Source organism: Drosophila bipectinata, chromosome 3L (genome assembly GCF_030179905.1).
Source record: "Drosophila bipectinata strain 14024-0381.07 chromosome 3L, DbipHiC1v2, whole genome shotgun sequence".
In the NCBI taxonomy this organism is placed as follows: Eukaryota; Metazoa; Arthropoda; class Insecta; order Diptera; family Drosophilidae; genus Drosophila; species Drosophila bipectinata.
In genome coordinates, this window is record NC_091738.1 from 5,450,695 (window position 1) to 5,467,045 (window position 16,351).

General features: G+C 39.6%; 1 protein-coding gene across 15 annotated transcripts in view; it reads right to left on the reverse strand.

Annotated features, from left to right (window-relative positions):
* Window positions 1–16,351, reverse strand: part of Mbs (Myosin binding subunit) — a 29,173-nt gene that overhangs the window by 3,421 nt on the left and 9,401 nt on the right. For 3 of the 15 annotated variants that reach the window (XM_070279273.1, XM_070279272.1, XM_070279276.1), the window contains exons 3-19: window positions 15,577–15,689; window positions 14,957–15,511; window positions 14,807–14,895; window positions 14,089–14,202; window positions 13,937–14,027; window positions 12,933–13,271; window positions 12,581–12,667; window positions 12,399–12,506; window positions 12,008–12,209; window positions 10,286–11,005; window positions 9,263–9,407; window positions 8,948–9,196; window positions 8,789–8,886; window positions 8,561–8,623; window positions 1,528–1,667; window positions 1,380–1,470; window positions 900–986 (exon numbers count right to left, since the gene is read on the reverse strand). In XM_070279273.1, the coding sequence (XP_070135374.1) occupies window positions 900–986; window positions 1,380–1,470; window positions 1,528–1,667; window positions 8,561–8,623; window positions 8,789–8,886; window positions 8,948–9,196; window positions 9,263–9,407; window positions 10,286–11,005; window positions 12,008–12,209; window positions 12,399–12,506; window positions 12,581–12,667; window positions 12,933–13,271; window positions 13,937–14,027; window positions 14,089–14,202; window positions 14,807–14,895; window positions 14,957–15,511; window positions 15,577–15,689 (3,291 nt within the window). Of the gene's footprint in view, window positions 1–899; window positions 987–1,379; window positions 1,471–1,527; window positions 1,668–1,780; window positions 2,932–5,806; window positions 5,920–8,560; window positions 8,624–8,788; window positions 8,887–8,947; window positions 9,197–9,262; window positions 9,408–10,285; window positions 11,006–12,007; window positions 12,210–12,398; window positions 12,507–12,580; window positions 12,668–12,932; window positions 13,272–13,936; window positions 14,028–14,088; window positions 14,203–14,806; window positions 14,896–14,956; window positions 15,512–15,576; window positions 15,690–16,351 lie in introns of those variants that run through there. The other 12 variants (XM_070279274.1, XM_070279275.1, XM_043209592.2 and 9 more) reach the window with 12 other exon arrangements.

A 16,351-nucleotide genomic window follows, 5' to 3' on the forward strand; every position in this document is an offset into this window, starting at 1 on the left:
GTTTTTAATTAATTTTTTTTGTTGTATTTTGATTTTTTTTAACAATTAATTAGGTGCGATAACGATAACGATAAACGTATAACGTGTAGACGCATGGGGACAGTGAGTGACCAGAAATCATAATAATGACTGACGAATGACATAGAGATATAGAGCGAATATGGACGATGATGATGACAGAGAAACATAATGGTCTGAAGAGATATGGATGTCTGGGATGATGAGAACATGTCTGATGTTTGTTGTTGCTGTTGTATATTTTTGAGGAAACACAAAAGAAACACACAAATCAAAGTACATGAGATGATCTAATTATCACAATAATAATGAAGGTGGAGGAGCAACGAAAATCAAAGCAATCGCTTCATTGTACAGCGGTATGATCTATACAGAGGTATCTTGGAAAATCAATTTCAAATAAACTTAAGGGGGGGTCTCTGCCACAAAAGCCATTGCATTCATATACACAGACACAGAATACAGCTAGTGGACTCTAGGTGTTCTCTATTTTGTGTAAATATTGCATTTTGGCCAAAAAGTAAAAGCATTTAAAATAATTTGAAAGGGTGTGAGAATCGTTTACTTCAACTCAGTGCGAAGAAACGAGTGCAGGATCATAGCAGGATCATAACTTGGGTTATAAAAACAAAACAAATTTTCTTAAACTAATAGGGTTACCAGACATGTTAGAGTTTTTTAAAATCAATAGTTAATACTATTTTTTTGATGATTTTAAATATCTCAAGCATGTCCTTGGCATGCATCCAAAGGATAAAAAACATAAAAATGGTAATATACTGTTGGCCAAATTATAAGAAACATAAACGAAAGTCCTGTCTTCAGAACACAAGCAGCCTATTGGGGGCTAAGGATGTCAAAAGGACACGTTATGTAATTACCTTGAGCTCTTCCTCCAACTCGGAAAGCTTCCGTTCCATAGCTCTTCTTTCGCGTTTCTCAAGCTCAGAGAGTGAATTTTTCGATGTCTGCGAATGTGGAAAATGGAAAAACAAGATTTTTCTTTTTTTGTTTTTTTTTTCGATTTTTTTTTTTTTGGATTTTCGGATATTTTTCTTGTTCAGTTGTTGTGTTGTTGTTTCAGAGACATGTTTAAACAAGATCGGGGTGATAGAGACAGAGACAGAGTGAGAGAGAGAGAGCGCGAGCAATAGCTTCACATGAGAGGAAAAGAAAGGCAGCGAAAAGTATCTATGTATCTAGTAGGTGGTGCAGGAATATATTTTATTTGTTTATTAAAAAACTAAGTATTTTATAGTGTTTGCGTGTTGTTTTTGTTGGTTACTCTGCTTATAGTTTATTTATGTAAATTTTTTTTAATATGTGGGCGTGGCAGGTTAAGGGCATGATAGGGTACTTACGGCGTTGGCGAATCGCTCGAGAGTGGCACGTGTCTGTACGACCTCGTCGTCCTTCTGTTTGAGCATCTGCTTCAGCTTATCGTTCTCCAATCTGGAAAAGGATATATTATATATATTTTTTAATAAAAAATATTAAAGATTCACTCACTTGGCCGCCTCCCAGAGAGCCTTGTAGTCGATGCCATCGCCATTCTCGGCCTTGTCGCTTCCGGAACTCTTGGATTCACTTGTGGTGGCTGTACTCGCAGAGCTGCCCAGTCGGGAGCGAGAGGTTCTTTCGCTGCCACTCTGGAAATTAATTTTAATATTTAATATTAAAAATAAATATATAATTAATAAATTAAAACTACCAACAACATAATTATGGTAACCTCTTAACAGCAAACCCCGCCCTTTCTTACTTCATAACCCTCGCTTTTCTCCGAGGAGGCACTGATGGATCGCTGAGCCGCACTCCTGGATCTGGTGCGATTCCTAGACTTGCGTTCCTGCTCCCGCAGGGAATTACTCCTTGTGGCTGCAATGGCCGCCACTGTGGCTCCGGCACTGGTGCTACTAGTTGGTGTACTGGCATAAGCTCCACTGAGACTACTATTCGAGGCCGACAGGGACTTGGTCTTGAGAAGACGCGACCCCTTGAAGGAGTTGGAGGAGCTCAAGCCGGGGGACTTGAAGCTGAGCGAGGCGGTGGTCACCCCGTTGTCATAGCTGCTCGAGTAGGGACTGACATACCGATCGCTGGCCGAATACGAAGAGCCCGCCGAGGAGTACGAGCTGGGATTATACCGGGAACTGTCGTAGCCACCACCGCTGGCTGTTCCATTCGTAGTGGAGGTGGAGTTCGAGTTGGAGTTGGAGGACGAGTAGGAGACGGTGGACAGAGAAGAGGAGAAAGCAGAGACGGCTTTAGACGGGACATAGTTGTGACTTAGGGACTTGTGGCCCACCACCAGGTGGCTATAATGATGGTGTCCGCCACCCGACGCCGGCGAAGCGGATGAAGCTGTGGCAGAGGCAGTGGGCTGCAGCTGCAGATAGTAGCGATTGCCATGTTGCAGGGTTTGCATTTTAGTCCCTGACTGCGCAGCCAGGGTGGAAGCTATGGAGTTGGAGCTTGTACTGGCGGCTGAGGATGTGGATGCGGCCTGAGCTGACGAAGCCGGATGGGAATGTTGGTTATTCGAATAGTGATTCTGATGCGAGCTGCTGATGAACTGATACTTGGAGCTTCCATATTCATATCGGTTACCATAGGAACTGCGACCACCTCCGCTGCCGGTGCCGCCACCGCCATACAGGCTCTCCCTCGAGCTATAGACACTGGCATAGGGACTCTGGTAGCTGGAGGTGGCGCTGCTGCTGGGAAAGTACCCGGTGCTCAGTGGACGACCACTGCTACTCGATCCATTGTAGCTACTCCCATTATAGTTGTACATGCTGGATCCTCCGGTCGAGGGATTCATCCTGGAGCTAGAGGATAGAGATCGCCGGCGACTGGGCAAGGGCGCCTGGGTGCGGGTTCTCGAGCGAAATGACATCTCGCTTGTAAGAACTATAAGTGATTAGAGAAGCCCATTAGTGGTATGCTATTCCCCCATCAGTCAATGCCAAAGTGCAATTAGGCTTCTAAATAGACCAACCATAACCACAATACCCCCACTATTTGAACACCAAATCCAATTAAGATGAAAATTTTTAATTGAATTTCAATTGAAGGGCATTTCAACTTCGATTCTGATTCCATTTTAAGATGAGCACCCACATCAGGCATATACAGTTGCGGCAAAAAAAATAGCACTGAGATGCACAATTTTCTATAATGCATTACAAATTATGTTTTTCTTTGAAATTTTTTTGATTATTTTATTTTACAATGTAGGCTTACATGTTATCTCTATGAGAGAAGTGAATTAAATCTCAATTAGCCATCGGTTTGTTATATATTGGGCATTTTAGCAAGTAAGATGCAAAAGAGAGCGGCAACAAAAATAGCACTAATAATGGTTTTGATCAAAGATTCAAATTTATGGAAGTTTTTTGATGTTTTTAGTTACTGATTACATTAGAGAGCATTGCAGTAACAGAGTTCTTACGAATTAGATCGGAAAAAAAATAAATATGGGTCACAAAAGGCACTGTAGTGACGACCAAAGGATAATCTTTTAAAAACTTATTGAGGAAGGCAAAACGTATGCTCAGGTGGCGAGAATTGTCGGTTTCTCAAATAAAATGATTAGTAACTCATTAAAATATGTTTCTAAGGCAGAAAACCGCGGTAGAAAGGTCGCCATGTCGAAATTTCAGGTCAACCGACTAGTTCGTGGGAGCAAGGAGTCGCCCTTTAATCCGGCTACTGAGCTAAAAATGCAGATAAATATTTCGGCATCAATTAGAATTTGCTTTAATTGCTTTAAAAAAAACGATTTAAGTCCCCACAGCCCCAGAAAAGTTTCCCTTTGGAGTGTGAAGCATGGGGAAAGTTGGATTTCGTTTGCCAAAGAACATCCGAGTTGGCCGGCAGAAAAATGGAGACATATTTTTTGGTCCGATCAAAGCAAAATCGTTCAATTTTGAGGAAAAGGATCTCGTTCATATGTAAGGCGACCCCAAAATTCGAAATACCGTCCCAGCTTTACGTACAATACCATTAAACCCGGTGGAACCAGTATTATGGTTTGGGCATGCTTCTCGTATAACGGAGTTGGTCTCAATATGGTATAATGGATCGACTCGTATACTCCGAAATCTTGAAAAACGTCATGCTGCCTTATGCTGACGATGAAATGCAATTGTTATGGGTCTTCCAACAGGATAATGACCCAAAGCATACCAGCAATAAAGCTCGAAAGTGGTAAGAAGACAGATCTCTCCATGTAATGGATTGGCCAGCTCAGTCCCCAGACCTAAATCCTATGGAAAATTGGTGGTCTGATGTGAATAACTTTGTTTCCAACACAAAACCAAAATATAATAAGGAGCTTTGGGCTTTCTGTCAAGGAGTCTTGGAGCAATATCCCACTGGAAAGGGGCCAAAGATTGGTAAATTCAATGCCGAGACATTGTGAAGCTGTCATTTCTGCCAAAGGCTTTAAAATAAATTATTAATGCATTTTTTAGATAAAGATTACAATCTAAAATAATAATTTGAATACTTTCTGGTTGTTTCCATGTTTTTTTTTAAGTTTTTTATGTTTTCAAAAAAATAGTGCTATTTTTGTTGCCGCGTCAAATGCTCAAATTTATCATTCTTACTTAAAAATTTTCTAAAGTTTGTTAAAATCGAGGTCGAATTCGCTCTATATTGTTTAATAATAACCTAATGTTTATAAAAACTCCATTAAGAAGCCAAAAAAACAAATAGTTTTCAAAAAATATTTCAAAAAAGAAAATTGTGCATCTCAGTGCTATTTTTTTTGCCGCAGCTGTACAATTATAATCAAAGCGAACGATACATCCAAAATGTTCATGAATTTGGCATAAACAAACCTGAAGGAAAAACAAACAACTCTTCTTGATGTTTACAAGTGTATGGAATCAGGGGGATGTCTATATATATATCTTTCTGGGGTATATTATACCCCAACGGATCTTTCAGAGAACGCAATATTGACATGTGGTTCAGTACGTCCGCAATTCCAACCGGTAAACCAATTTCTGGGGGAAAAAATGACGTCAAACCGTAAATTTTGACAATTTTCTTTTCAGATTTTGGGGGGCCTTTGGTACCCCCTGGCTAGCTAGTGTTATAACAACGGGATGCTCTCGGATTGAAAACACATACAAAAACCTGATAAATGGGGGACCTGGTATTTATTTGTTGCTCCAAAGTTGAGGCTGCTGCTATCCTCCACCCACGCGATACAAAACAAAAACACAGCCAATGCTTTCAATGCATATAATTTATCAGGGGGCTGAGTCTGTTTCCTACTAGATGAGAATCTGTACATCTCTTCCTATATATATAACACGTCTATCTATAGGACGATGAATGAAGCGGCTTTTAATGTTTGGCCTTTTGCAATAATTTTTCAAACATTTTCCTTCTCTAATAATAATATTTGTTGCTAAATTTCTGTTGTGTCATGGAGGGGATTTACGAAAAAAAGAAATATCTTTCAACTTTGTATCTCAAACTAAGCTATATCTTTTTGAACTTTAACATTTAATAGTTAGTCACGAAATCAAATTAAAAACTTATCAAAATAGTTGACCATATTGGTAGAACTTGTGACCACACAGTTGGCCAAAAAAGGCAAACATCGAGTTGGCTAACAACTTTGGAGGCCCCAGCCACCTCCTCCTCCTCCACTAATCCCAGGAGGTAAACTGATCTATTGACACATTCTCGACAGCTTTTGTGGTTTTTTGGTTGAAAGACTACTCATTGCACTTGACGTATTGGATTCCAGTCTTTAATTGGAATTTACATTAAAGTTTAGACTTGATTGTTTGGATTGAATGTCTTAGGATTGGCTGAACTGTAATCGAACTGAGATGATCCGGTGTGCTGGCCGCACGAAACTCAACTGTGGCGCTGGCTGGCGATCTGAAATGTTTTATTTGAAAGCCATCGGATATAAATACGAAAGAGCACAGCCGGGAAATTAAAGAGTCTGGTGTGTTCTCTTAAAGAGAAGAAAAGCCGGAAAAATGAACACAAATAATCCGGAATATTATAAAACCACAAATATGAAAAACATGACGACGACACGGGATGGACAAAAATTAAGGCGAATTTTCACTTGAAATTGCGCGCAAACCCCAAAGAAAATTCATAGAAATGTGAGGTAAGTGCGCTTTTCACCTGGTTTCGGGGCCCGTGTCTGAATCTAAATTTAGTAAATCGCACACGTATTTGGCCCAATGTCCGAGACGCAAAATTGTTAACTATGCTGGGGTCACAACAACAACAACACTAGCAGCAGCTGAGAGGCACTATATAAACTGGGCCAAAAGGCGAAAAAAAGTCATTGACATGAGTGGCAGGCAGGCAGGCTGGCAGGAACATTAAATCTTATTTTAGTTTTTCCTCTAAAATTATCACTAATAGTTGGAGAGGTGGAGTTTTTTTTTCCTTTCCCCCCCTCATAACTGGGCCAAAAGCACGCCCCTTGTACATTTACACTTTCGTTGAATGCATTTTTATTTTTTGGCCAAAAATAGAACATGACTATTGCCTCGCTGCTCCCTTTGCTGCCAAAACCCCAATTGGGAGAAATGAGGAAGCAAATGCCTTCTGTTGCAAACTGTTATAATTTTAGCCACAAAATGCGCCTCTGCCGTGGCCAAAAACAAAGTTCAATGTACGTGATGTACGTTCTTATATTATTATTGTTGAATTCTATTGTTTTGGGCTGTGGCTCGGTAATTGCCCAATTTGTTAGAGAATGCAAAACTGTCGAGCGATTGTGAAAGTGATTTTTGCAGAAAGTGCACTGAAGAATGCTTTCTCCCCCAGACACACTTGACATCGTCAATCAGAGGCGAGTGACACACAGTCAGCGTCATCTGGTCTGCCAGGTTTAGATGGATTGGGGCTGAGATATGTTTTAATGGATCTACAAGGAACCAAGAATCACTAAATATTTTTAAAATAGAGGCAGTTAAAAAGTAATACATCTTTGAAAATAGGTTTAAATATAACTAAATTGTAATAATGCCCCAACTAGTAGATAGTTCTTAAAAATAGACTTATAATAGTTAATGCCTATCTCTCCATATGGTCAAGAGACCATAACTATAACCGCTAAGGAATGTTATAATGATTCTACAAGGAACCAAGACACCGACAAGTTTTAAAAAGAGAGGCAGTTTATGGAGGTTTTAACATTACTACATCCTTGAAAATAGGCTTAATTATACCTCCATAACCTATACCTCCATCCAGACCTCCATAATTATACCTGTGAATAAGCCTTGCCTGGAGTAATTAGTGTAGATGGTAGATATTTCTTAAAAATAGACTTTTAATGTCTAATTCTTCATAATCAAGAGACCATAACTAGAACGGTTAACAAAATGGCAGATTGTGAGTGAAACAGTGTTGACTAACAAATTATTTTGGAACCCTTAGACGGCGACTAGGGTTTAAATATGCCTCCTATATTAAAAAACCCACAATGCTATCTATAATTTCGCTCCATATTATTCCAAAATTTAATTTTTATTTTGAGTTCAAAAGTATTTGCTGTTTTATAAATTTTATAATTTTGGTATAAATTGATTTAGATAAACAAATATTTCATAAATTTTGAAAGGTAGTATTGCTGCAAAATTCTTATTATAATTTTTGGTGCACATACATTCATAAATTTAATGTCTCATAAGTTCATAAAGGACTTGCATCAAAAATTTAAAAAAGGTAATTTTTTCCTTCGCACAGTAAAGGTTAAATATATTTAATAATTTGTTTGTCAAATCACTTTACAACACTGGACTGAAATAAAAAAAAAGGTCAGCAAAGAGACTTCCTTACAGACATTTGTTACATGATTAAGACCATCCTAGTGTCCTATCTAGTAATCTATCTATCTAATTACTAGATATCCTAGTATCTATTAAAGTATCTAGTATAATATCCATCTCTTGACATCTTTTAAATAGTCCATTGAACAAAACAATTAATAATCGCTTTAAGCAACAAGCCACCATGGCACACTAATGACAGCGATGCACTCAAAAATTGTGTCAGTTTTAAATAATAGGTGACACCGGCGCTGACACTTGCTCAGATAAATGGTCAACAGGTTCGCTTGAAGACTCGTCTTCTATAATTCTACAATTTCTATGCAAATTGGATGCGCACTAATAGTTCTGACCTCGGCCATGAAAGGATTTGCCGATTTCACCTTGCACTTACACCAAAAGCTATAGCTCTTAATAGATAGAAAGCCACAATGACACGTGCGCACATTTTAAAAATATGACAAAATAATAATAATTTCATTTTTGGGTCGCCCGCTAATTGGACCAGACTGCGTATAAAGACGCAGCTACTTTGAAGGACGCTCTGACGCTCTAAAATCTAAAATTGTGCCTCAAGATGTGGAGAAAGAGATTGTGCGGCTGACAAAAATTATAATTACTTGGCAAAAGGTGCGAAAAGAAATCTAAAGACTTGTTGTTGGTAGTTATACCTTATAGAGATACGATATATATATATTTTTAAGAGAAAAACTCACCTCCTTTTCCTTGTCTTCGTTATCGTTGTTGGACGATTCGTTCTGACGTTCGGGATCCAGTTCCTGTAAAATGAAAACAAAAGAAATTTCAGACTTAATCACTCGACTAATTAGAGGAATAGTTGGCAAGCCGAATGGCTCATTTATTTTGACAAACAGCCTTGCCTGGCAATTAGGCACGAAAATGATGTATCTCTAAGATATCACGACGGGATTATAAATACTCACATCCATATCGATGTGCACCACGCCGGTGGATCGGCGCTTTGGCTTGCGTCTCCTTTGTATGACGGTCTGTGTGCGATTATCGTTCTCCTTGTCGTTATCTAGAGTCATATTAAAAATTAATTAGTAACTATGTTAGAATCAAGCTAATCCAACAGCCACCTTTATCGTCATGGTTTGCTGTGGCATTGGTAGCCGTAGCATGATTGGCACTGGTTCCAGACACTGAATTCGAGGAGGAGGCGGAGGAGGAGCTGTTGGTAGTGGCCACCGTTGTGGTCGTCCCCGTGGAGGTGGCAGTTGTCTCGTACTTGCGAGCCGCGGGCGTGGCATAGGAGCTGTTGTTTGTGCTCTCGCTGGGCGCTGAAACAGGACGACCCACCGAGTTGAGCGATTGATTTGAAGCATTTACTGAAAGGAGAATTTTAAAAATTAATTTAAATATTAAATATATAATTTAAGAAAAATAAAACTCACGTGCATTGGGACCACTGCTGATGCGCCTTTGGACTCCAGTGGCGGTGGAGAGATTGGCCGCTGCCATTACCGCCGGAGCACTGGGTATAATAGTGCTGTTGTTGGGCGGATATGTGCCACCACTGGTTATATCCTCCAGCTTAAACTATATGGTTTAATTTTTTATAATTAGTATTTATATTTAAGAAAATGATTAAATATTTTAAGAGTTTAAAGAGTTATGTTTTGAAATGTTTTTTTGGGTGTGCCATGTGTTTATTTTGTCTTACAAAAAGCTATGTCTTGGAATGCAGCGGGAAATAGTTTATACTTAACATTTAGTAGTAACTAAGTCAGTCTCTGACTTTTTTTTTAAATTAGAACCCACAACCCATAAACCACAACCTAGTCTAAGTTCATGAACCATTTGGTATTAGTTTTTAAATCGAAAATAATTAATAATTAAAATAAATACATGTACTAAGGCATGCTGAGGCCTAATAAGTGTTATTAAAGCCAAGATCAGCCCAATTAATAAGCAGTTCTTTAGCTTCAGTGTGTTTATGTACAGAAAACAATAATGTTTTTGAAGGAGAATGTTTTGAATATTTACAAATGAAATAAAATTATAATTAAAATTAAATCTTAATTTAATAAAAAACAGGCTTAACTTAAATAGAAAACAAGCAGTACTAAAAGAAACTTAAAAGAATTAAATAATAAATGCAAGCAGTTAACTAGTAGAGCTTCTAAAACCTTTTAAAAATTTTTTAAAAATAAATAAAAAATATAATTTCCAATAAAAAATATCAAAAAACAACCTAAATAAACTTAAGCTATAAACCAGGTTAAGAAAATCTATAAAAATCAGCTAAAGCCAAGGATATCTCTGTTACTATATACACTCATATCATAATACATCCATGCTACACTTATAGATCGAAAAAAAAAAACACACACACACGATATATAGTCTTGAGGTTGGGATTAGGCTAGCGGCTAGTCGATTTGGGGGGGAGGGGGGGTAAGGTGTAGTGGGCATACCTTGGAGCCGGCATCGAACTTCAGGCGCCAAGACGGACGCCGCTCTGCAGCCGATGTGGATGTGGATGCAGCCCCACTGCCCGCACCACCACCAGTACCAGTACCAGTATCCGTTGTTCGTCGAGCATATAGACTGAGTAGCGAGTCCCGGGCATTGAAATCCGGATGACCCGACACGGGTGAGGCAGTATCGGACTTGGTTTCCGCATCCTGACTGCTGGACAGTCCCCTCTTGTCCCGCAAGCGCACTGGACTCTCGAGGGCAGCCGGCGTATTGGCCGCCGAGGATGACCTGATGGCCTCCGTCGCTGGGGCTGGAATCAGTGGTAGATCCGTGGGCCTGACATGCGGCTCCTCCTCCGGCCGACTCTCTATACTCGATGATTTGGCAACTGAATCAGTCTTCTGAGTCTCCGCTTGGCTGTCGGGCTGCTTCTCCCTCCGGGAAACTATCGTATAGCTGGCACTGACCACGGCCTGGTCCACCTCGGCATCGCTGTTGGCATCCGCATCCCCAGAAAGGGATCTCCTGGGAGCGGCCAGGGTGAAAGTAGCAGTGGTGTCATTGGCATCGCTGGTGGGGATCACCGCCTCGATCTCCGTCTCATCGGTGGGTATTAATGTGGGCGGCGGTGTGGTGGGCGGTGGCGGTGGCTGCTGCTCCTGCGGCGGCTGATCCTGCTCCTGTTCCTGAGTGGTGGATGTTGAGCTTGATTCGTTCTGTTAATAATATTAGTTCGGAACGTGATACAAATAAAAAAAAAAGAACTAGTTGTCCTTAAAACGATGGACGCGAGTGTCAAAAGAGGGTCTCACTTTTGGAAAAAAAAAAATAAAAAATAATTCGCGATTCGAATTGGCATGCAAATGGGACATGCTTAGACGTACATACAATAATAATAAATATTTTAAAAATTAAAAAAATTTAAAAACTATTCATAGTAGAGAAACATAAACTTAAGAAACGAAAATACAACTCGAAATGGTACACTACTATATGGTTCACTGATCTCTGACGATGATTGGAAAGTCATTCATTAAAGGCGGGCAAAAGGGGCGTGGCTGAGCAGAGCTGGGCAGCTTGATTGGTTAATTGTGATCTGGCGATCGATCAACAAACTGATTGAGAATGATGTCTGATTGATGGATGAGACTGATGATTCAGAATTAGAATGCAAGAGGTTTTCTTTTTTCAAGCTAGCTAGAGGTGTTCTAGACCCTTTAAAGCAGCTGGTCACACTATTCCAACATGTTTCAACATGAAGTATTCTCTTAACCTCCAAATCATAGTTTCTAGAGCAACCTATTGCATTCTCTTCACTACTAAACTAAATAGTTACTAATATTTTAGTAATAAAGTTCACTCACACTCCAAAATATATATTATGATAATATTTTTTATTCTTTAATGATATATAGTGTGCGTGAGGGAACATATATGTATGTATAACACTAACACATAAACAGAGAGACAATAGGAGGGAGGGGACACCATAACCATATATAAGCAATATTGTTTCTTGATCTGGTGTGTCTTTGCTCAACATTGGAGTACAGTGGGATGGATCTACCGATTCTCTATATATGATACTATGATACTATATATGGGAAGGGCTGATATATAATTTCCTGCACGAAGTGTGAAATGTTTGATTTTGAATTTTTGTTGTGATTGTGAATGATTTTTTGAAATTGTGACTTTTGGACGCTGAGAGTACTTACGCTGCTGCTGGTAGTAGTTGTGTTGTTGTTGTTATTATTGTTGTTGGCCATGCCGAGGTTCTTCTTTTTGACCAACTCCTCGGCGCTCTTGATCTCGTCGAGGGTAACACCCTGGGTGGAACGCCGAGTTTCCCTGACACGCTTGGCATGGGCCTTACGCTGCGTTTCGCTCTCCTCGTCACGTACCGGCGGCACAAAGGATCTACAAGATAAAGATGATCAGGATTAGTATCATATATATAAAGGATTTAATATTTCGAGCCTTGGAAAAGTAACAACAAAAACATTTAAGACCTATCATGCTTTTTAAGCCAGTTTTTAAAGGACTCTTAAGGGTTAGCAGCTGTCTAGCAGGGTTAGCTTCAACATTAACTGGTTGGAGGATTATTACTTGAAGAAGTTCTTGATTATATTGCCCGCCGATTGCTTGGGCGGCGGCTTGGAGCTCTCCACATCACTGACATTATCGCTCTGGCCCGTACTCTTGACTGAAACTTGGCTATAACCACCGATCGACAATAGAAGTTTAAGATATATTCTTAAAAATGGGATTTGTTTTTGTGGAAAACTCACCTGCGTATGGGTGGGGTGACTCCAATAGCTGGACTGGCCGGTGAAGCTGTGCTTGTGGGTGTGGCAACTGTGCCTGTTGTTGGTTTCCTATAGAAAGGAGTATATATACTATTAGTTATATATTATATAATCGGATAGAGACCCTAGTTGGTGCGTGGCCTAGGAAATTATGTTAAATAGTTGGAGGGTGCAATGAGTTCTGAGTTCTGGAAGTGTAGACGAGAGGAAGCCAAGCGAAAGCAGAGTGTTAGTTAGTTACTAATTAATAGCTATGATTAGGCGTTACTTTCCTTGAAGGATCAGATCAATAGGTCCTGATCCTTCAAGGTGCATGGGTGTATGTGGAACAAACCTGTAGAACATTGAGTTATCTTTGAGTGAGGCCGATCTTTGTACGCTATATAATTGATGAGAGGCCGATGCTGATCCTGCTACTTGAGTTGGTGGTGTACTTGTTGGTGTATTGTTGGTGGTGGTGTTCGAGTGCGTGTTGTTGATTGGTGTTGATGTTGTTGATGTTGTTGTTGTAGCACTTTTATTGTTATTATTGTTATTATTATTATTATTGCTACTTAGATTATTATTGTTATTGGAATTGGCAGCAGTGGCCTGAGCAGTTGCCGTTGCTGGCAATATGGGACAGGAATTGGCCTTAATGCGGGCTCTCAGTTCATTGTATTTTTGATAAAATCTGTCGTATGGTGGTGGTGGTGGTGGTCAGGTGGTGGTGCAATCAGGCAGGCAGAGCAGGCGGGCGGACGGGCGGGCGGTCAGGCAGAGCAGGTCGGAGAGCGAGGGCGAGCGAGGCGGGCAGGTTAGATTTTTTTTTAAAGCGTTTTTTGATGAGTTTTTTGTTGTTGTTTGTTGTTGTGGTGGTGCGTTGGTGATATATATTTTGTATTTTTATTTTTTATTTATAGAAAAGAATATAAAGCAAAATGAAAATAATTTTAAAAATTAATAAGGAGCTTGAGTCTTTTTTATTTTAATTTTTTTTTGCAGTTTGCGCTTTAAAATGGCCAACTGGCTGAGGCCTCTTCTGATTCACAAATGATAAGTTTTTTTATCAATGAATGGGTTGTTAATAAATGTGGTTTGTATGTTGTTGTTGTTGTTGTGAGAACCATGATAAGCTAAGTACGTATATATATTTTAATTTAAAAAAATACAAAAAACGCAAACTGCAAAATCAAATCAAGAAACCAAGTTCTTTTAGTCGCAGATTAATAATTATATAATTTATTTATAATGTAGGTTAATCTGTGATGTGATGTGATTTGATGTGTTGTGTGTGTGTGTGTTGGCACGCATTTCTGTCTGGGATTAGGACTTAACCTGGCTATCTGGACAACTCACTTTTGATCATTCTCAAAGCTCTGGGTGCGTCGCAAGATGACATCGTTGGCGGTCTCTGAGCTATTGCTGACCAGCTCTCTATCAGGAACTTCTAAAATTATAAAAAATAAAATAATTAAAAGCCTATTTATAAAAAATAATACCATTCTTACGATTATTAGTGGGACTATCATTGGAGTTTCGTGGCAACTTGCGTCTCCAGGGTGCCTCCTCTTCGGCGGTATGCTCGGCAGCATGTATCTGTTGATTAGGCTTTACATTTTCGGCTAAAAAATATATTAAAAAAACATTTATTAAAACCTTTTTAATTAAAAATACTTAAAACAATTAGTTAGTTTTATAAGTGAGCTTAGCACATATAGGATCTTAAGGAGATATATCCTCAAAACAAATGCCGACTACCTTCGCTCTCGGACATGCTGGTGGAGTGTGAGCTCTCTGTGGAATCACTTAGCTCCTCAGAGTCGCCATTTTCAGGATCCTCAACTTCAACAGGATTGGGACTAGAAGCCTTGGTGGCCACGGCGGGATCACTTGAGCTGCTGCCAGCTGCAGTGTGCGTGATTTACAAGCAAAGACAAGGGACAGATACAGATATAGATACAGATAGATAGAAAGATACATAAAGAGAGATACAATGCTACGAGTGATATGATCGATATGTAGGCAAATAATGAGATACGAGAGGCAGTGGCATATGTTTGACGATTAAATGCTCCAAAAACAACAGACTAGCGCGCATGAGAACCTAAACAGGACAATAATCAGGACGAACACAAGAGTGTGTGTGTGCAAGAAACCAAAGAAAGCTTAATTAATAAAACTAAAGACTTAATTAGATCATTAGACTAGTCCTTAAGCTGTACACACCATCCTTTGTGGCATCAGTTCTCACTTCCACGCGCACCAGTTTCGTGGGCGTCTTCTCCACATGGTTTTCAATTGCATCTGAGATTCTGCTAAAAATTAACATAATTTTATTAATTAATTGAATTTTAATTTAATAATATATTTAAGTACCTGATTTGACTAGATGGTCGCCGCTTGTTGCGCTTGTTGGCCCTCAGATCTTCCATGAACTTGACTATTTTCCGATCGGCCACATCGATGCATGAATGGCCGGCATAATTCCGTATATCCATGTCGGCCAGTGACTCCACCAGCATCTCGGCCGTCTCCCGCTGGCCCCAATGCGCCGCCGCATGCAACGGCGTCCAGCCATCGTTATCCTGCCGATCGACATTACCCCGCCCGGCCAGCAGCAGGCTCAGCACTTTCGTATACCCCTTGGCGGCGGCCACATGTAGCGCCGTGGCTCCCGTCTTCGGATGCGGCCTGTCCACCTCGGCGGCGTCGCTTCTCAGCCACTTTTTGGCATCGTTTAGCATCGCCTGCTCCTCGGCTTTGCGGGCCTGCTCCACATCAATGTTCAGCTCCTGCACCATCTTCTCCATGTAGTGAATCATGGCCATGTGCTGGACATCGATGGCCAGATCCAGGGCCAAGTCACCATCACTATTAACGGCGGCCACATCAGCGCCGTTCTCCACCAGATACCGAGCTATGCTCATGAAGCTATTTGGAATGGAATTTTTATTAGAAATCGGTAAAATATATATATATTATCGGGTTATTCTCACCCGCAGGAAGCTGTAGCATGCAGGGGCGTCCATCCTTCGTTATCCTGTCGATTTATGTCGGCACCACGCTCCACCAGAAACTCCACCATGTCGAGGTTGTCATCAATGCAGGCCTGCAACAAGTAATAGGATGTGGAGAGGTTATTACAGGGTTATTACTATGTTTTTATAGTCATATTAATAATAATAATAAAGTCAAGGTGGAATATATAGAAATACCGACTGTTATAGAAATATTTCACTTTATTTAAAATTATTTTCGTGGATGTTTTTTTAACAAATTTGTTTGGTGTTTCATATAACCCATAGATATAGTATAAGTGCCTTCCTAAGGCACAAAATCCTTGTTTTTAATATTATCAACCAATAATACTAACTTGTTATATCAAATACTAAGATTCTTGCAAAGTTTTTAATTATCCTTACTTCTCCTTTTCTTTCTTTATTCCCTAATCGTTCCGGAAAGCGTTCCTTCATTAATTAAAAAATAACAAAAGATATAAACGACTCCCAAAATTAAATACTAAAAATGCCTACCACCCTTAAAAATGTCTACTTAACCCTATGAGCCTTAATCTACTGGTATATAAACACCTCCTAATACTAAATGTCCTAATACTACATCCTTCAAAGTGTCTATTTATCCTTCCAGCTCCTTATATTCTTGTATTTAATATCTTGGTATTTAATATTTTCTTTGAAATATTAAAAACATTAATTAAACATTTTACTAAATATGTCTTCACCCTTAATATCGTCAATTTATCCCTCCAGA